General features: G+C 42.9%; 1 protein-coding gene across 3 annotated transcripts in view; it reads left to right on the top strand.

Moving 5' to 3' along the window:
• Positions 1 to 21,804, top strand: part of LOC105452157 (MOXD1 homolog 2) — a 266,861-nt gene that overhangs the window by 229,077 nt on the left and 15,980 nt on the right. For all 3 annotated transcript variants that reach the window (XM_011693043.1, XM_011693042.1, XM_011693044.1), the window contains one exon: positions 20,002 to 20,196. In XM_011693043.1, coding sequence (XP_011691345.1) covers positions 20,002 to 20,196 — 195 coding nt within the window. The remainder of the gene's footprint in view (positions 1 to 20,001; positions 20,197 to 21,804) is intronic.

The following is a 21,804-nucleotide window of genomic DNA, read 5'->3' as shown; positions in this document are numbered from 1 at the left end:
TTTTTTTAGATAAAATATCTACCGGACTTATCATCGGAAGTACATCGAGCGCTTCGATCTGAACGCATTATCAACCGTAATTTCTCAGATGCTTATCCCGTTGACTTTTAGACTAATTGAAGCGAAAAGAATGGAGCACGTACTCTGGGTGCGCTAATCTCGATCGTATTTAAATACAATCCTTGTCTCTAAAGATACTGTACACTATTTTCGGTGTCGCATTGAATGACTAATTGATTGATTAATTTAAGAATTAATATCAAGGTGTTTGCTAGAAAATTGGGTCGCACCGCAAATTGATTACTGTGGAAATCACGAATAAAGACTGTCACTTTCGAAGAAAAGTGAAATTAGCCTGCTGAATAAATTATTACGTAAGATATGAAATATTCTGTTTCTGTGTCAAACGATGTTTACAATAGATTTCAATTTTTGATAGCGAATATTTCTGTAACTATAGTTCTTAAGTTAAAACGCTATACAAAATGTATATGTACATTTAATACTTTTTTAAAGACTGATATTTTATCATTTATTCTAATTTCTGAAACTTAATTTTCATACAAATTCTCTCGAGTCGCTTTTCAGTCGCTCATTCTATTTCTGAAATTTATTTCCATTACTCAAAAGCTACTGACATCCATTTATTGTCTCTGAGAAAGACATCATTTACTCATCGATAAAATCGCATTCGAATTCTTCGAATTAATATTTTATCCTATTCAAATACAGAGCTATTATACAGGGGACCCTTGTACATACATATATCTTGACTACGCCGCTGCGGCCTGTGCAAATAATAGAGATCGATATACACTGTGCAACAATTGAAACTCGCGGAAGCGCTACGGGACATTTGACCCATTATAACGGAGCGTCACTCGATTCCCGAGATCGCGATGCGAGCGGAACTGTAACCGATGTTTGAGTTCCGGTCAGGTAACACACGTACCCCAGGAGAGATACCTGACCGGAGAGCAGACTGCGGGAGTTATCGTGTACTTGATCCCTTCTCTCGCGTTCCAAAACGCGGCGGCACTTCGCTCACTTACCCGTAGAGACACTGCCGTGTTGGAGTTTGCGTTAAAGTTTTCGCCACTTCTCAATTCCCGATTCTTCTTAGGTTCTCTTCCTCTTTAGGTCTCTCTGACGTACGTACGCCTCGTCGTTCACACGCGAACGCTTGCGGAAGGCAATGCCGGAGGGCATTGACGTTTGGGCTCTTCATTTTTTTTTCTTCATTCTCCACCGGTCTTTATGCATAGTCTATTGTTAAAAGGAGTTTTTAAAGGACGCCCAGCATTTTGTCATTTAGAAGATAAAATAGCCCGTATAGTTTTTTTTTATAAACTTAATACTCTATCGGTTTATGTTTAAAAACAGTTTTTTATATGTATATACAGGCACTGTTAAAAGCTTTGATAAATAATTAACATGTGTGCACCTGGCATTGCTACATTTATAGTTCGATGAATAATTTAACGTTAAAGCATACATTTTTTGGTAATATAACAAAAAATATTCTCCGACGCTCTGCTTTTCATGTATTTCCTACTGTTCTGTTCGGAAAGTTTAATTTCTGGATTGGATTAAATACGTCTACGTACATAATTCCTTCTCCGTACGTACATAATCTCCTTCTCGCTTGCTTTTTCTTGCCTCTTCCTTCCGCGACGATCCGCGCCTCTAACCCTTCACGGCGGCAACCGGAAGTTAAACGAAGAGGTAATCCCGTGCAAATATCTCGGAATCAGCGATAGTTCCACTAACTTACGGGCGAACAACTCTTTCCCCGTTTCCGCGCTCGGGTTATCGCGCATAATATATTGTCCGCCGAGTGGAATATCGTGTCGCGGCTACCGCCGACGCGCCGCAAACTGGAACGAGCAAAGCCGAAAATTTTCCTGTCCCCGTAGTTCAGGAGACCTTGACCCGCGCGAGTTTGCATGCTTGGATCGTAGGGAATGAATCAGCCGAATCTCAGTGGTACAAATAACACAGGTATAATATCGCATAAAAATCAAATTCTTAAAATGGGATTCTATAGAGATAAATCCGCTAAAAAAAAAGGAAGACGTTTTTCCTTTCTTCTTCACGTCCCATCTTCACGTCATCCGTCTTCTAACTTGACTCTGATATAAATTATTGAAAAAATATGTATATCTATATTTTATCTTCAATATGTGTATATATCAATCAGAAATCCTGGTATTGCGATTGTCTCAGAAAAAAAATGTAAAAGAGAGAATATACGTTTTTATAGATGTATAGATGGATCTACAGATATATCGGAAAAATCGCTTTTGCAAGTGCGAGCGCTTGTTGAAAGTAAATTTACAGGTCTGCAGTCATCATGCCCAGTCGATACGCTGACCCAACTCGCCGTTCTTCTATCTCTACGAAATATTTACGTCCCCCGAATGCACGATGCGCGCATATAGAAACCGCAGAAATAGCGTTCGAACGAGAACGTACTTTGCGAAGGAAAACGCCATTGGTACCTATATGCAGAAACGAGAATTTGTTCGGAATGAAATTTTCGCAAACAGTGCCTCGCCCGATGGGTTTTTCTCGCTCATCTACGAGCTCGTATTCAGCGGACGATGGAAAATTATACAGTGCGATCCACAATGAGGCTGTATGACTTTAAGATTTGATTTTGTATCGATAGATAGTTTCACACGAACCTGGTTCCATTCTGGATAAAAAAAAATTGTACGGTATATTCCTGGATGTAATAATATTTTCAAAGAAAAAAAATTCAATTATCGCAAAGTGAGCCATTATAAGCACTGCTGTTATTTTTCTTTCACATTGCGTGAATTCTTCGTGTTTCTTTTTTTTTAAGATTCAAGCAGTCGCGATTTCATGATTTCACGGATCAATTTCGAAGAAACTTTTTTCGAAGGCAGCTTCCACAGGATCAGATCCGTCATATCTGCCTTATCTACACGAACCGTCCTGTACGTTCGATATGTGTAATACGCGATCCGGTGACGAATGTCGCCGAGGAATCTGGGCCACCGATTGGATTCCGCGCGAAAAGAGACGACGACGGTGCCAAGTTGCATATCGCAAGTCGTGTCCGCGCCGCGTCTTTCCGCGTTATATGTGTGCACGCGTGCACCGATCCGCGTCTCTGTAGCCGACATATCTTTCGTACGTGCAATTCCGCACCGTTCGGCGGAAACGAGTAGCGAGAGATCCATCTCGCGAGCTACGACTCGAAATTACTTCGGATGCAGCGCCGGATATCGAGAACTCGGAGAGTGATCGTTATCGCTGGAATAATTAATCCATTGCCCTAACTCCTTGATTTGTAACGTCAACTGCAGATCGTCGAAGTAAGCGAACAAGTCGATGATAGGTATATGATTTCTGCAAACTCCAGATATTTCAGTTTAACAGAAAATATTATACTTTCATATCTTACAAAATTACTTGAGAAAGTTAAAATTGCCGCTACAAAAAACTATTCAATAAATATAAATCATTTTGTCTAATAAATCGGATATTGCGTCGTCCTTTTAACAATCTGATCTTTAGATCGTTAATTGAACGATAAATTACATGGAATAAACTTGATACGTCTACAATTGGTAATTTATTTAAATAAAATATTTGCAATAAAAATATTTCTTTTTAAAATTGTTGCTATACATTTTAAAATTATTCTCATCTTTCTATTTCTTTATTCAAAGGAATCAGGATCGAAATGTCGCGTCAGTTAGGTAATGCATATTGAATTGCAATCTAATTTGATTAGCAAGTCTGGACCAAAATTGGACGTTGACGTTGAATGTATAATTTTCATATTAATCGAGTAAAATGACTTGCATGATCTTGCATATAACTCTAAATGTATTGCGAAAGTATGAATTATTCTCCTCAAAATATGTAGAAAAAATTGAGAAAAGTCCATTTTCGCGGCGCAGAAGCGCTCAGAGTTTCAAAGTTCGCCGAATGAACCGATATCACTTTCGCCACTATTAAAATCTTTAATCGAGCGCGCGCAATTCATAATAAGCGACACGAAGTAGCGAACTTCGGAAAATCGTTAGCTTAACGATGTACGAAGTATCCGAGCCTGTTTCGGATACGGGTAAAATGACGCTTCAAATCGCGTCACACGACGATGATATAAGCTCGAAATGAGAGAGAGAGAGAGGAATAATTATTTTAACTTTAGGAAAAAAAGGCAGTTAAAACATGTAAGAGGAATAATAATCGCTTTCCGCGACTGTTTTAACGCTATTCACCGCTTGCACGTATCCAACGCATCGTTGAAAATTAACTTTTCTGTCTGCGCAGACTACGGAAAGCGCGCGCTCCAAACTCGTTCGTGCTGTGACGGCTTAATAGCGCGCGAATGATATTACCAGTTACCAGAAATTCCGAATGCAGTTTTACGGCGCGCGCGGTGGCGACAGCGGTACGTGGTTCAAACTGCAGATACGCGAAAGTCGTATCTGGCTTCGTGGGCCGTCACGCCACGTTACGTTTAATATGCGTCGTCGCTTTTCCAGATAAACTATAAGCGCCGCTAGTTATCTGCGCGACACGTCTCAGCCACATCGACATGACGAGCGGCACCTGTGTGCCTTTTGTGCCGGCGCATCACGGACAGAAAGTAACGTTGCGAAAACTGGAAGAGCCGATAGACGTGCAGAAAAGCGATGTCTGCAACAGCATTTAAACCGTTGAATGAATCAGCTATATTTCTCTATATTTAGCAGAAAAAGTTAAATGTGGCTTTTTTAATTATATAAATGAGGCAACAAAATTGGCAACCTGAATGTAATTTTTTTATCAATCCGCTGCAAGCTTCTTTTTATGCTGTGGAATATAATTTTAGACTCGAATGTACGCTTTTTGAAAACGTCGTTTGAAATCAAAATGATATTCCAGTGCAATTTATCCTTACTGACATCGTAACAGATATATACATGGGAAAAATGTTTGCACCGTGTGCTCGCATTTATCCATTTTTCTATAACCGGATGTTCAATGGAGCCTCATTTCCAGCGATCGCACGATCCTCAAAGAAGATCGCATAAGACATTTTGCACCCACGTCCCTTCATTTCTGCGACAAATTCGCTGTCCGTGCCTGCGAAGTCGAATGAGAAGTGCGCGAAGAAGAATCTCTCCCCCATCCCCCAACCCTTCCTGAAAATTTTTCAACCTTCGTATATTTTAAGTTTCCTGCATGAAGAGTTTCATTCTTCAAGCACTATCTCGGTAGTTACACACTTAGCGAAGTATGTGACGGAGTATTTGGCAAATTACACATCTTTTTCCTACCAAGCAGGAAAATGACGTCGATCATTGTCGTTTTAAGGCATTGTTTTAATCTGCGTTTAAAGAGGACTCGGAAATCTCGCGCACACTCTTTCGTTCACTTTTGCGACAGTCCACGTTAATAGGGCTTAATGAGAATGGCAGACAAATCCTTCATTGTTACACTTTAAATTTCTCGCGTGAAAAATCTCATTTCTCATATTCTCATGACATGTTTTTGATCTACGTGAAAATAAAAACAAGTTTATATCTGGAATTTATATATTCCGATGGTAGGTGATATCATCTCCTGCTTCTCGATATTAACCTTTTTTTAAAATATTTTAATATTTATCCCATTTCCTGCCTCGAAACGAGAAAGTGACTTGACCTGTTTATCGTTTTATACAGTCCTGAGCACGATATCTCTTCAGCCTCATGCTCCCCGAACTTATAGCAGCGCGGCAAGTCTATTCTTCGCGGTGTTGATATTTATTTAATCCGCGTGAAAATGCAGAGCGAAGAGTTTACCGCCGGCTTATGACTTCCGAATTGACGTTCGAAAGTCGATGATCCGTTTATCGGATCGACTTGCGCGCTGCACACTCGACCCGGCGGTGGAATTCAATAGCTGAAATATATACGAAATCTCGACCAGCCTGAATCCATCCGAGTACGCCGAATGTCGGGGACTTTCTATTGGCGCGGCTTATTCGTCGCACCAATCTTCCGGTTTTCCTTCCCCGCGGATGCGTGCGGTGCACGCGGGCGCGCACACGCGTTTCTCCATTTTCCATCGTACAGCCGCGAATCGAATAGTCCCGTTTGCACCGCCGAGTGGCGCGGAGCCACTCTTCCGGCATTCGCCACTCGATCTCCAATTTCGCCCTCGCGATCCCACGCTATTCCGCCGCTGCTTTTCCACCGAGTCGAACACCATTCCCTCCCCCTCGCCTCGCCCTCACCGCGCATGCAACCCCTTCCTCCGTCTCTCGAGTATCTGTAGGTCTGCATCTCGTCACCCCTTTTGCAAGCGTCATCCCTTCCGCAAACGCGCTGCAGGATTGTGCAACGCGCGGATTCGCGCTTCGCAAAGCGTATTCACCGTGTTCGCGTCATTTACTTTCCGGTGAACTCCTCGCGAGAAGATCGAAGATGCAGCGGAAGAGGATTTACGGAGGATTGTAAAAGTCGCGTATTTCTCTTGACCTGGTTATCGAGTCTGTAAACGATATACTTGCTCAGAAAGAAAAGAGATCTGCCTTCCGAGGTGATTAACTAAATGTTCTCTAATATTTATAACAAACGTTGCAGTCATATTTGCAACGTGTGATTCATTAATTTTGTACATTATACAAAACTTTCACACAATTCATCGAAATACAACAAGTTTTAGAACATAAAATCTGATGAAATACGAACGAGTAATTCGATCATCATGAGAGGGGTATATGTTCAATTTACTAATATCGATCACGTCACATTTCTGGAAAGACGAGTAAACGGAAGGGAACGTAGGGAAACTGGGACAAAGGAAACGGGCAGACGTAATGCCGGAGAAAGAGCCCGGCTTGCCACGGTAGCGTCGATTTTATCCAATCAGGAATGCCTTTAATACTAATCAGCAATCGGCCCCTTGAACTCTCGGCGAACGGACGGACTAATTACTGATCGGGATAAGACGCGCTAAAGTGGTAGGCGTGGTAATATGTGCTCGGGATTTGCTCGCGTCTCACAGACGCGAATTATTTTTTTTCTCTCTGCACCATTCTCCTTCGTTCAATACCTCTTTTCGAGATCGCGGGCAATACTATTATTGCGGAAGAGATGAAATAAAGGCTACAAATACACGATATCCTCACGAGAACCGAAATGAAATTGATCTAAGAAATTTCTGGTTGAGTACGCTATCAAAGTCAAAGACAAAAGCAACGAGGAGATAGGGTTTGTTAAATCATTTACGTCTTCCGTATCTTAAATTTTTCTGCCGGATGGTAGAACTTTGCGACGGACAAAAAAGCGATATTTTATTTATAGCTCTCCTCGAGAGGATTGCTCACGAAATTCACAACGAAACCGGGAATACAGAATTTTCGATTCAACTAAGGAAATTAGTATATGAATAAGTTATAACTGTGCATCAGAGTTTAATGCTTGCAAGCAAGATTTTTCGTGAAAGAAGGCAAAAAAAAGACACAGCGTTTTTAAACTCTACGCACGCTACGTCTTAACTTGCGGCAAAAATTCACGAGAAATCTCAAGCGGGGAAGAAAAGTAGATTCATTTTTAAGGGTTAATGCTTGGACATTTTCGAATGGAGGGAGCTTATCGCGCTTATCTGAATCGCGAATGGCCAGTCGCGCGGGCGTCGAGAGTGAGATTGGATCGTTACCGAAAAGCAAGGACACCCTGGGTAAATTCCTGGCGGATACGCCAAAAATAACGTCGGAATAAAACGGAATCCCTCCATTACCGGATTCGCGGAGGAGGTTCATGCGGGGGTTATCTAAGCCTCCCCCCGCCGCCGTTATCTTAATGGCACTTATTGTCTTGACGTATAGTACGTTTCTCTCGGTCTCACCAACCTGCCTCCGCAAGATTTCCTCTTTCAGTTCCATCCTTTCTACTTCCGCGCGCATTAAGCTCCCGCGAAGAGGGGGGGGGGCGGGAGAAAGGGGAGCTGCGAGAAGGTGCACCGCTGCTGATGCCAGTCGTTATCGCGAGAGCTGAATGCCATTCCTTCTCCGTCTTTCATTCACCGGGAACGTATACAAACTTGCCGGCGTATCTTGGTTTTCAGATTTGCGTAAATTGAACGCCGAAACTTGGACGGAACTGTAAGAAAGTGAATTTGAAATGATATTACGTTTTCTTCGGTGATCGTCCTTACAGCTGCTTTCACGGATTCTAATGGGACAGACGTAAAAAGTTATTAATTTAGAAATTATTTTGAGACCGGATCGCGAATAAAGTTTTGCACGCTTGAAAACTTAACTCGCGAGAAGTAATTTATTTATTTTTCGGCCGATTATCTAAAGATTATATCGATCTTTAGTCTTCGTGGAGGAAAAAAATACTTTAAATTCTTTAAGTGATATTCGAGCGAAAGAATGTCATAAATACGAAACACTAAAAATTGTGTTCTCTCATTTTACAACATTATTATTCCAATCAATGAAATGAACAATTATTTCAAGCACTTTTTACTCTACACGAAAATGCGAGGATGTTCTGTATTTGCAGTCGAGTAATATCGGGAAACTACTGAAACGAAGTAGGTAATACGAGATGTAGCATTCTTAAAACAGGAAATCGCGAGATGGATGTCGCCCGATATATTTCGAGAAATACATCCCGGGGAAGGCACCCGGAACGAATCCGGTACCGGCTCTCAACGTTTACTTCCGACAAACATCAGTCAGTCGCCGGGACCGGCGCGCCATATTCTGTACGCGCCTGCGAGGATATGACCGCTCATTGTTTCCGATTTTCCACGCTCCCGAACGTTTTGCCATGCCGACGACGACGACAACGACGACGACGACGACGACGATGATTAATATTGACGCGGCTATGCCGGAGGTATAGAGTACAGAGTCTGCGCTGTAGCTAAATTACGCGAACTTTAGTGCCCTCCTGTCTGCCATGCCGGGCGACGGGGTCCCCGGGGATTCCCCGGTTCGTTGACACGACAGTCAACGTCATAGGCCAGGACGACGTCTCATCCTGCCGCACAGCATCGCTCCGCGTAAGCAACGTCGAGTATCCCGGCCTGCACCCTGTGCGCCTCGGATTAAATTAGAACATCGGTTTACAGCGGCAAGTGGAACGGCCAATCGGTGACCATTTATGTATCTTCCAACATTTATTAATCCTCGCGGGCAACTATAGTCAATTGTATAATTGTATAGAGTCAACGGTTGTTCGAATCTTCCTTGCATCGCCGATTTGCGGCGACTTCTGTATTTTCCATGTATTCGCCTCGAACGGGCAGTAGAGAGCGCATATATCTTTAAACGAAATTGCGTATATTACCCCGTACACATATGTTCGCATTACGCGCGATTTGACAGGTGCAACTTTTCCTCCGTTTCTCGCACTTACGTGCGCTTCGCATTTATTTATACCGCCGTCGTGTTTCCTATCGCGCGCTATCGGCGAAAAAAAAGGAAAGAAAAAGAGAGGATACAAGTACCCCTATATAGGAAAAAGTTCGCGCGTGCCGCAACGCGCGGGGTGAAAAACCACGGGACTTATTCTTAGCGTTTACACGACGAATTCCGTATTGAGTTGGCGCGGCGTGAATGCGAACATCGATGCTCGGTCATTTAGCGCGGTGAGTGGTGCCTTCCGCGTTGGGAAAAATAAAAAAAAGGAGGAAGAGAAAGAGAGAGAGAGAGAGAGAGAGAGAGAGAGAGAGAGAGAGAGAGAGAGAGAGAGGGCGAGAAAGAGAGAGGGAGAGAGAAGAGAAGAAGAGGAGGTACACACAGTTGGCGTAACGCGGAATCGATAGCCGAAGAATTACGAGGAGAGGGGGAGGGGGGAGGGGAGGCCGCGCGTGTGCGCGGCTGCGGAATAATTCAGTATTCTCGGCATAAGTGGCGCGCGCCGCGGAATGAACACATGCGATTCTGCCAGAGGGTGAACCTGCAAGAACCTGCCCGCGAGGCGGAAGAGAAAGAGAGGGACCCCCACCGCAAGCTCGTTAATTATACAAACGCCGTTCGTGCTCACCTCGGCGTGGCTTGCTGACGCGAATACTCGCGCTTTGCCCGCGCCGCGCTTTGTTGTGCGTCGATAAGCGATAAGGGTGGTTTCCAATTCCGACAGTCGACTGTCTTGACTCGGCTATTTTTATCCGCCCGCTGCAGCCCGAGGTGTGCGCGTTTATTGACCGTGGATGAGTATAACGGTCAAAAGTAGTGGACGGAGCGCTTCGCGAGAGAGACGAGACACGCTCGCACGGGGGTGTCTTAAAAATTGCACCGCATTCGAAATTTACTCGGCGTAAAATGTAATTCTCGATTTCACTCGAAAAGCTGTCTTGTTGAAGCGATTTTAAAATAAAAAGTGTTCGATACGAAATGAAGTGATAAACTCGTCCTCTTCTGTTATCGCAATCATAAATTTGCGCTACGTGAAATCTCATCGCAATTTTTCATCGTCACGCGTAATGTGTATGAGACAGCAGACAGAAATTCAGTACACACAGTTATATATGGATACATATATAAAATGATTAATGTTTTAGTTTTACGAGTTGATATTAACGCGTTAACATAGTGAACATGTATAATATATATTACCGATGGTTGCAGTCGCGAAACAAAACACATGTTTTATTCAACCGTTCATTTCATTAAACAATCGTAACATTAATTAATGGCCAATAAATGAAAATGGCAGTTAATTGCCTCATGAAATAAGCATAAGTATATACAGGCGGATTTGCATCACATACGCGCATAAACAAATTGTAATTGTACAGTAGTTGTATTATACATATATATACAGAATCGATATCAGCATATTTGCTAATGATTGTGAGCGCAAATATTTTCGGCCCGTCTGACGAGTACGTCGATGTGTGGATCGTTAATCCGGAAACTTTAAGCGATCGTCATTAATCTTCCGCGTATCGAGCACCGAAGTTCAGCATCGGCGGGCGGCGGGCGAATTCGGGCGCGCGCTTAGTTACGTTGCAACAACGCTCGTGAGTATTGCTCGGGGTCCTTGACAGGATCCACCGGGAAGTTTAGACTGAGTTTACCCGTTAATGACTGGGTACATACCAGAGGATGTGCTCAGGTACGCCGGTGGCCACGTATACGCCGATGTTGGCTCATCGGCTTCACGTTGATGAAGAGAGTACCAACGATACACCCCAAGCAGAGCGATAGAATCTTGTTAGCGGTGCCCACCCTTTTTCAACGCGGAGTACACAGGCGTATCCAATCAATGCTCTCTTCCCGCGGACGCGGTCCGCGCCGGGTACACGTGATTAAGTTTTTCAATACTCGTGAGTTTAAAAAAAAAAATAGCGCACTAATCTCATGAAAACATTGCGTTAATCGGCAATATCCTGTGAGTACATCTCATACGGAAAAAATAAACGGTTAAGAAAAATCCGTCGGAAAAATAATCTTCAAAGGACGTCACGTTTCTAACTCGCAATTTTATACGGGTTGGTTTATACAGAATGATAAAAGAGATTTTAAAACAAACGTTCATCATTATACATGAATTTGTGATAATTTCCATGAAAGAAAGGAGCCAGTAACAAGCGACTGCAAGAACTATTTCTTACTTCTGATCAATTTTATATGCGATTCATGTCTTTTCTAAGAAATAAAATCAGAAATGGAGGTAATATTAAAGTTCAATTCATTGAAGCTCTTTAGAGGCATGAAGGAGCCATTATCGAGCTGCACAGGCTCATCTTATACGCGTGTTACCTCCCGGAACGCCGCCGACTTTAATTCTGTTAAACTTCATTAAACGTACAGCGCGATGTATAGGTGTGCGGCGGTAGCGTACATCTGCGAGCGAGAATCGTGTGCCGTCTTATCTGCTGCAGTTAGATATCCGTGTGAGATCGCGCCCGTTTTATCGCCGGCTGTGCAGCGCCCGCGCCGCGAGTACGAAAACTAACACAACAAGCGCCGATAGCTTGTGTATCTTCGCTGACGTGCGCGCGTTTTCGCGTCATTATTCAAACCGGGCGAGAACTTTAATCGTGAGAACTTTAATCACGCGATTCCAAAATTATCTAGCCGGCGCGGCGCGCGCGGCGTAGGGAGGAACTTCGCAGAGGTGGAAACGAGGAAAAGGAATTGCCTCGCGTCGCCATGATAAAGCGATTTTACTCGCACTTGACATTACGCGCGGCAGCCCCTATTTGGGATTCTTCGAAGTTTGTAAGTCGACATGAAGTAGGAGTTATCTCAAGGACTCTCGTGAATATCTCGCACCTGTCTAATTAAAGAAAACGGACGCGATTTTATCAAGTCAAAAGACACGGTTGACTTAATTCGATCGTATTTTTAGCAGCGTTTACGAAAGAGGGAGTTCTCTCTTCTCGCTCTGCGATTTAATTGAGAAAAATTGAAAAAACTTAATTGAAGATTAAATTGAATTTATTAAATACTAAACTTGTGAATTTTTAAAAATAATATCGCCGATATTTTAAATTGGAATAATCAACATTTTAATTATCTCCTTATATCCTGTAAACTTCTAGGTGGTTACAGTAAAAAAGATTTAAGCGGTTTCTCGATTTAAAAACACTAATAATATTTACCGATAAAATTCAAGAGTCAAATATTTAATTTTGTAGAGTAATTGTAATCTTCTTTCTTTAATCCTGTATCTTTGTATCTCCTGTGTCTCGACAATATGAAAATCGTGTTTCGCATCAATCCGCGTAGAGAAACAGGCGAGCACGTTTAACGCTTAAACGAGAATACAAAGCTCGGTCTGCACGCGCCCCGTGAGGAAAATCGATGCGCGTAAAGTATTCTTCTCGCGTGCACGTGAAACACTGATACGTATTTGAATCTAATCGACGTAGGTGCGCTGGGCTGCTGTAACCGGGCCTGTGACACTTTCAATGGCACTGGCGTTACGAATGATTGCACCACGTACGGCGTACATATCGTATTCTAGCCGAGGCGGATACATACGCCATCCCGTACACAGGGTGCTCCAGTTTCATCGCCATTCCTTCCAGTCGCTTAGCCCTCAACGAATTCATCGATCTCCTTTTTTTTTTCCAGCGAGAGAGATTTGATCGCCAAGTCGTAACCTTTCGAATACTTTCGGTATCTCACGTACATCGCTCACCGCGCTCGAGGTTAAATTTTGATGAAACTACTTGAAATTTATATGACATAAATGCACAACTTCTCGTTTCACATTCTCTTGAAATTTAACGCGCGTACAAAATTCTTCAGCCTTTAATTCATTCGTGAAAGAATTATCGATATTCAAACATTCACCGGATTTTTAGAACTGGTTTCCGTAAAATTTTCAACACTGTATGTAGTTGCGGTAAAGATCCCGGCGTCAGATTTACGCGTGTTTTCGTTACGGCGGAATCGGGACTGTCGACCGCCTCGGAGAACCGATTCGATCCCCGCCGCCGACCGGATCGGTATTCGCGGCACTATTATCGATTTCTCCTTACGTTTCACGGTGATAAATATGTAGAAGCTCGCGTATTGCTTTATTGCAAATTGCGCTCACGCTCGCGGGAGTACTTGAATTCGAGATACCCCGGCTGGATCTCGCGAGACTGAGATTATCGATTCGGCACCTCCGCCGTTCCCAGGTGGCGAGTATGCGAGCAAACTCCTATCTACTTTATGGCAAACTACGCTTATTTATGGTACACACGTTTAAACATTTGTAACAAACCGACAAATTCCGTGAAATGGCCGATAGTTTCCTTAGCATTTTTGAGAATGTGATCCTCTATCTTTAATGAACTACTTCCTTAATATCTCGTTCCAAAAGAATTAATGATTAGTAATATGAGATATCTCATGTCGTTCGACCTTTTGAAAAAGATTTTGTGGCTATTTGAAAAACACATTCGTATGTAAATATATTTTGATCAATTGAGTTGATAAATCCGGGCCATTTCCTTAAAAATTAAAATAAAATATGTAAATTATAGCACATTAAAATAGTTATTTTGTCGAGCATCCAGCACGGTATAAATAGTCTTTCTAATATGTTTTTTTCCCACTGTTTCACTTCTAAATTACGATTAATGGAGCATGCTATTTATCGGTACTCTTCTGAAAAAAAAAACATTAGCTCTCTTGAGGATAACGAAATAATTCAATTCTGGCCGATAGCATCCGCCCTCGAATGCTCGCCGTGGATGATGAGGGTACGAAGCAGCGGGGAAGAGACCGATGACGAGCAGGGCGAGAAAGAGAGGGGGGGTACCAAGGGGTCGAGCGGCATGAACGGGGTTGTAGGCAGGCGAGAAGCGAGTGTGTTGGGAGTTTGAAGCCCTTAATTGCTTTTTAAAACTTTCGAGTTCGAGCTGCTGCGTCCCCCTGTTCTCCCCGGGCCGCATGACGGTGGGCGGCTCTCATCGCCACCCCCTCGTCGCACCCTTTGCATTCTACTTAGGAATGTTCAATATTAGTTTTCCCTATCGGGGTTGCGAACGCGCGCGCGTTCGGCTAAGACGACAGGCGAACAAGACGGATGCCGGAGACGGAGAAGGGGGTGGGGAGGGAAAAACGGCGAGACGGGGCGCGCGCGGGCTGATTTGTCGATAACTGGCCGTCGGGTTTTTACACCCCGGGCAATTAACGTTTGCCTTCGAAAGAAGCTACTCACGGTTTGTCTACACTCGACGAACATCGGGAATCGTCCTTCTTTCGGCGAGAAGCAAACTGCCCGCGTCTCGTCGAAGTTTCGCGTTGCTCCCATCTTCTCTCCTTTTTTTTTCACGAAAAGGCAGATACTTTCAAACACGCTCGAAAGTTGGCTCGCGGGGAGCGCGGTGCTTCCACCGCGTCAAAGTGGAACGATTGTCACTGGATGTTGATTCCTGAGTTGTTCTCTAAAAAAGAAAACCGTGAGTGTTTACGTTCACAATTAGCTGATATCTATTGTGATGGAAATGGATGCATTAAAAAATTATTTTACATTTACAAAATTAATATATATTTTAAATACTTTTCGAATTAATAGATATTATTAAATGAGCTTAATTCTAAAAATTATTATATTCTTGATATTTTGACACTGACGCTGAAAAATTTATACACGTTCAATTCGATGTCTCTTTTAAATTTTGATCACTTCTGAATTCTAAGCTGCCTCCTGAATACGTTTAGTGTCGTTACTTAAGGGGCCATCTTTAACGCGAGGGTCGTCCCTTTGCGAACCTTTTTTTTTCCTTCAGCCTCCGAAGCCGCTGAAGTGAAGATTTGAAAGCGGGAAGCGTTATCGAGTTTCTAAAACGGAGTTTTCCGAGGAAGGAAGAGCGCGTCATTTGCTCACATAGCAAGTGATATCTCTCAACCCCGAAATTGGGGTACGCCCCTTAAATTCAACGACTGCCGCGCGACGTTAGCCGTGAGATACGATTCCTGGCGTAATACCGAAGAGAGGAAGGAACAGGGGTGGGAAGTTTCGGAAGAGAGAGAGAGAGAGAGAGAGAGAGAGAGAGAGAGAAAAGAAGTGGATTTTCAATTTCGGAGGATAGACCAGTTCGCGTGCTCGACCGAATGATTCCCATTTGTTATCCCTTTATTGCAACCCTTTTTGTAGTAACGTCAATATTACATTGGATTTCGAATCCAGATGACATCAACCTTTAATTCTGGCGGATTTGTAGTACCTACTAAATCAGATGAAGATAATTATGTTGGTCTATCGGAGACTTCTAGATATTAAATTGTCAAATGCCAAGATCGAATTAGCCATAGGATAATATTGGTCCGTTTATTGTCGCTCGGAAAATTGTTTTAACGTCACGATCGAAATCGTTTTCGGGGTTCCAAAAACGAATTCCACAACAACAATAACTTTACTCGCTTGGCGTAATAGGGGAACTCTATTAGGCGCTATTATAGTACCACGCTCCCTTCGTTCCATCCCCTCCGCCCCCTTCTCTCTTGCTCTCTCGCTCTCCTTCTCTCTTCGCATTCAACTTTGGGATTCCACGGAGCACGTGGCCCAGATCTTTTATGCCAGGGTTTCCAAGGGAACTCGCGCGCCATTTGCTCACATCGCGGCTGACATCTTTAACTTGCGAAATGGGATCTTCTGCCTCCCTCTCCTCTCTCTCTCTCTCCTTTGACCCAACGACTATTGGAACGGATAATTGCGAACTACGACTGTTCCTAACGTAGATACGCAAGGCAGAGGAGAGGGACGTCGGTGTGCAAAACGAACAAGTGGAAGAGATTTACGGCTTGCGAGAACAACGAACAACAAAGTTGTCCCGCGAAAGAAACGTCGCTTGAGTTAGTAGGGAATGTCTTCGAATCTCAAATCCGTTCCGTTTGTCTTCTTGCTTACATCTTGTCCCGCGAAGTTATCTAGCCTATATCTTTCAAACAAGATTCTTTGTTTTATATCTTACTCATATGTCTTAGCAAGGATACCTTTTTATGGAAGTATTGCCGTGTTAAAACATACAACAGACGATTAACTTTCGCTTATAAGAGAGAGCATATTTAATTGATTATTACAATTCACATTTGGAAAAAGTAATGTAAATTAAATAAAGAAAAATAAATTAGCATGTGTACTTAGTTAAAATTTTTTTAAACAGTTTTGTATCGTATTCGGTCTGTATTATTGTAAAAAAACAATAAAATGTTATCAGATACCTATATAAAGTAATGAGTAGAAACCCGTTTCATAATTATTAATTATTAAAAAATTCTGATATAATATTCGAAACCTTTTTTAAATTTCTATAATATTATTTCCTTTTATTTTGAAGATTTTCTTCTAATTGTTTACACTATACATACACCTTTCCTTCATTATGCCGCAAATTCTTGCATCTAATGAGCATCCTCTAATAAGCATTTTCGCGATAATTAATTGCGCGTTTATGCTTTGCACGGATCATATCCTCGTTTAATGAGCCTTACAAACGTCGATATATCGTTCCCACTTCCGGAAGAATCTTCTCTCCACATCGCTCTTCCTTTGCCGATCTACTTAAGGATGCAGCGGGTTAGGTGGATCTTTTAAATCAGGATTTCTCTGAGATCGAGCGCGTGGCTTACTCACATCGCGAACGGCGCACTCGAATCTCACAATAGCACCGCGTTCTTTGAACCCGACGATCAACGAGACTCACAAGCTACTATTTTCTGCGAAACTCCTGCATAAGAATGTACCGAAATAGAAGATAAAAGACACGATATCTATTGTGTCTTTTATTTGCTGTAACGTAAAATCTTTTGTAAGTCGTTTAATGAAAGTGCACTGTGTAACAATACAAATGTCGTAACAATTAAAATATTTCAAACGATTGCAAATTGAAGGACTACCGAATGCTAAAAAGATGCTAAAAAGTAGCTGAGAAAGATAATTTAGTTATGGCAAATAAAGAGACTTGAAGAATGACTGAAGAAGATAAAATAAAAAGTAATTATGCAATCATGAATCGTGACATTCAGCATTATGGAAGATGAAATGTGAAATCATGTCAGAACTGTCACGATGAAATATGAGATATCAGAACTCTCCGAATTAATTACAAACTTTGTGTACGAAGAAAACACAGAAATAGAAAGAAAGAGCGGAAAAGACGCATTTATTATCGTCCTTAGGCAGGAACCTCGTTTGAAGTCAGGGAAAAAAGCGATAAGAGTTTTTAATGACAAAACAGAGATTTAATTTAGCTCGTATTAAAAATATTAATAAAAAAAAAGTATAATATCCGAGATTAATCGCGCTTTCTTTAAATTATGAGTTTTGTGATCAGAATCAATGTTCGCGTTGTCACGAAAATTTAATAATCACCTTTTTTTCGCAGCCTTTTAATTGTCGATGTTATATGGATAAACAAGCCGTGTAAAATGAAAGTATGTAGTTCGTCTGTGAAATTCATTAGAGAACAAGGTAACGTTATTTACCTGCAGCTCCGCGGTCTTTGATATTAAAATTGGTTGTGCTTTCGAAACACACTGTAACATGTATAGCGTGCTTCTGAAAAGAATCTGTAACGCGGTTGATCGAAGAGAGGACAACGGAGAGTGTGCATAACTTTGTTCGAAGGGCGTCTCCGGAATCGATCGACGGCGTATCGCGTGATTCCCACCTCGTTCCTTTCAGAGCGATGCCCATTTCCTCCGATCGACCTTTCATCTTGGCCTCAGGAATCTTTCGATCTGTCGGGATCTGGGTCGCCACGTCGTATCTTCTACCTCCTCGCTTCCCCGCGAGTCGAGAATGGCGCCCGATTGTCTCAACCAATTCGGAAACAAACGTAGGTGCGCCGACGATTATCCGCGACGGAGTTAACGGACGTGAGGAAGGGGGAGTCTCTTCCTCGATGAAGGGGGATAGACGCGACGTGAGGACTCGGCGATTATCGAGGAACGTGAATGGGTAACACGTGAGCGGTTTGCAAATCCCGTACGTCGCCGATTGCGAGACTTCTGTGATTCCGCCGACGATTTTTTGCTCCACGCCGAGACGTGTCTAGAGTGGCGAAGTACGCTCTTAATCTGGGTCTCCGATACGTTAATGGCGGCAGACAGGGGTCGATAACGATCGAGAATATGATGGATGCGAATTCCCGTAGTACCTGGTTTAATATTTCTGAACCAATGCCTTAAGGTGACTTTCTCAGGCAAATTACTGTCGCAAATATTTTAATGCGTTTCGCTAAGTTTAATATAGATGTACGCATTTTTACAATCTCTATCATTTTTTACTAATAAAAATAGTTATTGATTTTCTTTCCTATGATTTATTTGGAGATAAAAATTACGTTGGAAAATGTGATCAATCCTCTGCGTACATCTGATAAATCGAATACTCTATGTGCGTGTTAAAAAATTGAAACTAAAAAAAATACTAATTTTTCACATCTTTGATGTGAAAGAGAGATCCCACTTCTCATTTAATCCATCCATCGGTCTTCATATATTTCAGTTCGTACTTTAGCCCATCAGTAAATGAGCGATCAATCGATTAAAGATTAAAAAAAAAAAGCGACAGAGAGAGTCTGCTACCACTTGAAAAGATCAACGTCGATGCAGAAATTACCTTGATTACAAACTCGCAAATTCGACTGGCAATAACTGCGCACTTCTCATTTCTATTCCTACCACTCGCGTCAATGAGTGACATTTTTTTTGGAACGGATCGGTTAACGAGCCCGCGTACGGTCAGTTCCCCAATCAGGCGCGATTGTCCCGCGACGTGTAAGTGGCTTGCTTGTGTAAAAGCGACCCCAAGTTTGGCGCGGTTGGACACGTGTACGTTTCGCGGGCAACCGCGACAGGCGGACGACGGGACATTGTCGCTTGTATTCGGTATATGGCCCGACCACCCTCGATGGCCGCCTTTCTTCTCCGGGGGGTATGAATCGCGTATGCCCGCAGCATGACCGCAGATGATTGGCGCGCGCCAAGAGAAATCGACCTCCCCTCGCGGGCCTAGGGGTGCTGAAAGGCTTACGCCACCCTGGGTGGTCGGAAATATAATCGAGTCCGGGGTTTTAATTACAGAATTATTAAAAGTCATATACAAGAGAGAGAGAGAAATGAAAAAAAAATGCCTTGCACCGTTACTCTACGATAATTCACATATGAAATATGTATTCATATTCAATATATACACAAATATTCTTCTATTTAAAAAACGTGTTAACTCTATTTTATAATTACATTAGCGATAGAAACTAATGCGCATATTTCACTTCTTATTTTCTGAAGTTTTTCAAAGTGGCTTACAGTGGTTCGGCTAGTGCAATTTTTGATCGTAAATTTTACAAAAGGTTTGATTAAAAGACGCAGCCGAGCGCGCAATCTTCGGCAGAGGACGTTTATTCGCGTCGTATGGGGAGGTAACTCTTTTCCGGGAAGCAGCAATTTTTATGGCGCCCCGAGTACAAAGCCGCAAGCCCCTTTGTAAGCCCCGGTTTCTCTATCGATATTTTTCGGCGGCAAAAAGCGGAGAACGAGACACCCGGTTTGACTTCGGGCCGTCCTTTGTGTTTCAGAACGACACGATGCAAGTGGTGTGGCAGTATCACGTCGAGGAGCCGGTGTCAGCGGCCGGTATCTTGCCCGATCACGGGGCAGTGCGAGGATCGAGGCCGCTGTACCTGGTGCAAAGGGACGCGCAGCCGAGACGAAACTCGCGTAATCAGGAAGCGGAGCCGCCTCTCAAGATCTGGGACATTCTGAACAAGCAGGTGGGTTGTGAGAGGCTACATTTTCGTTTAACATTTAAATTCTCATATTCATAAGGCGCGTCCGGAGTGAGATAAAAATCACACTTGACGCTACGATACGATGAATACGATACAGAGATTCTGTCGAGATAAATAACTTAACGAATAAGATTAACTAGCTGAAGAAGGAAATATTTCGTTTCGCTCCAGATGTAATTAAAAGCGAGAGAGAGAGAGAGAGAGAGAGAAAGGGGGAAAAAGAGAGAGAGGAGCAGTTGGCGCACATTGCATTTATTATGATTTGCGTTATTACGACGGCACGTGACAAGAAACAAGAACAAAGTTAATATTCATCCCGACCGCGGAGAAATTCGCGAGTGCGAACAAAGACGATTAAAGAGTTTTAATTAGAGTTCACGAAAGTGGATCTGCCATCGGCGTTGTGATATTGGACTCGATTTGCGCGGAGGGCAGATTCAAGCCGGGTTTCATGAAAGTATTTAAGATAACTAAAGTTACTTTATTCAGGCTCCGCTGAAGAATCATCGTCGGCATTGTAACTCGTTATTAACTCAACATTAAATTTTAAACCGAGAATATCTAGCTTCGTGCTTGAAGACTTTTTGAAAACTTGCAAGAGTAAAAAGTAAAAAGATTTCCCCGGCACGAGATGCTAAAAACAAATAACTGATAACGCTCAGCACTTGATTTCTTTTGAGCCTCGAAAGTTGGGAGTTATCTCGTATATTTCGTATAGCTAAACCTAAATAGAGAACGAGTGAAAGAGAGTTAAAAATTTTCACGGACGAAACAAGGGAGAGAATCTGGTTTCGCGCGATCGGCGTTTTGATGTCGGCGTGCAGAGACGCGGGCGAATCAAATTCGTTTATCCGGATCCGAGACGCGAACAAGCTTTTTCAAAGCTCTCTCGTCATACGGTTTTGTTTCCGTCATTCCGTAGACACGTGTACGGGTCGCGTGTGCGTATGTACAACGCGTGCGTGAGATGAATGTTCGAATGCATTTAGCTGGGTACGCGCGCGACTGGATTTTTATCACGCAGCGCCGTGTTACCGAGAGAAAGAGAGATAGAGAGAGAGAGAGAGAAAGAAAGAGAGGAGGCATTGTGTGCCGAATTTATGACGGCATAAATCTTAACCGGGTCACATCCGGCAAAAACTATTCGTTCATTAGCGTCGCCGGGTCGTAGATTACGGGGTCTCGGGGCGCTATCGCCGAGAATCGGACAATGCTAATTCCACACACCGTCTGCCCCGCCGCTGTTTATAGTTTATATCGAGACCGGAATCGGGCCACGCTCGCGTATTCCCGCTCGTTGGCCCGCGAAAAAGTGCAAGATCATTCGCTGGACGTCGCTGATAAACGACCCGGAAATGTTGACCATGTAATATCGCTTGAGACAAGCAAGCGCCTCGCACGGAATGTATTCGCTCGTAAATACATTTCCAGTCTGTCGAATTTCGCCAGATTTTTAGCGAGATTTTTCTGGCCGTTCACATTACAAAGACTTCGTTACGACCGCTCTTGTGGAATAATCGGGATAACAGGTCCGTTCTTTTTTTAGCTACATTTTTGTACGTACATGCTTTTCGTTTTCTTTCCTTCTTC

Source organism: Wasmannia auropunctata, unplaced genomic scaffold (genome assembly GCF_000956235.1).
Source record: "Wasmannia auropunctata unplaced genomic scaffold, wasmannia.A_1.0 LD336037.1, whole genome shotgun sequence".
In the NCBI taxonomy this organism is placed as follows: Eukaryota; Metazoa; Arthropoda; class Insecta; order Hymenoptera; family Formicidae; genus Wasmannia; species Wasmannia auropunctata.
Note: the sequence above shows the minus strand (reverse complement) of the source record. Positions and strands in the feature narration are given on the sequence as shown.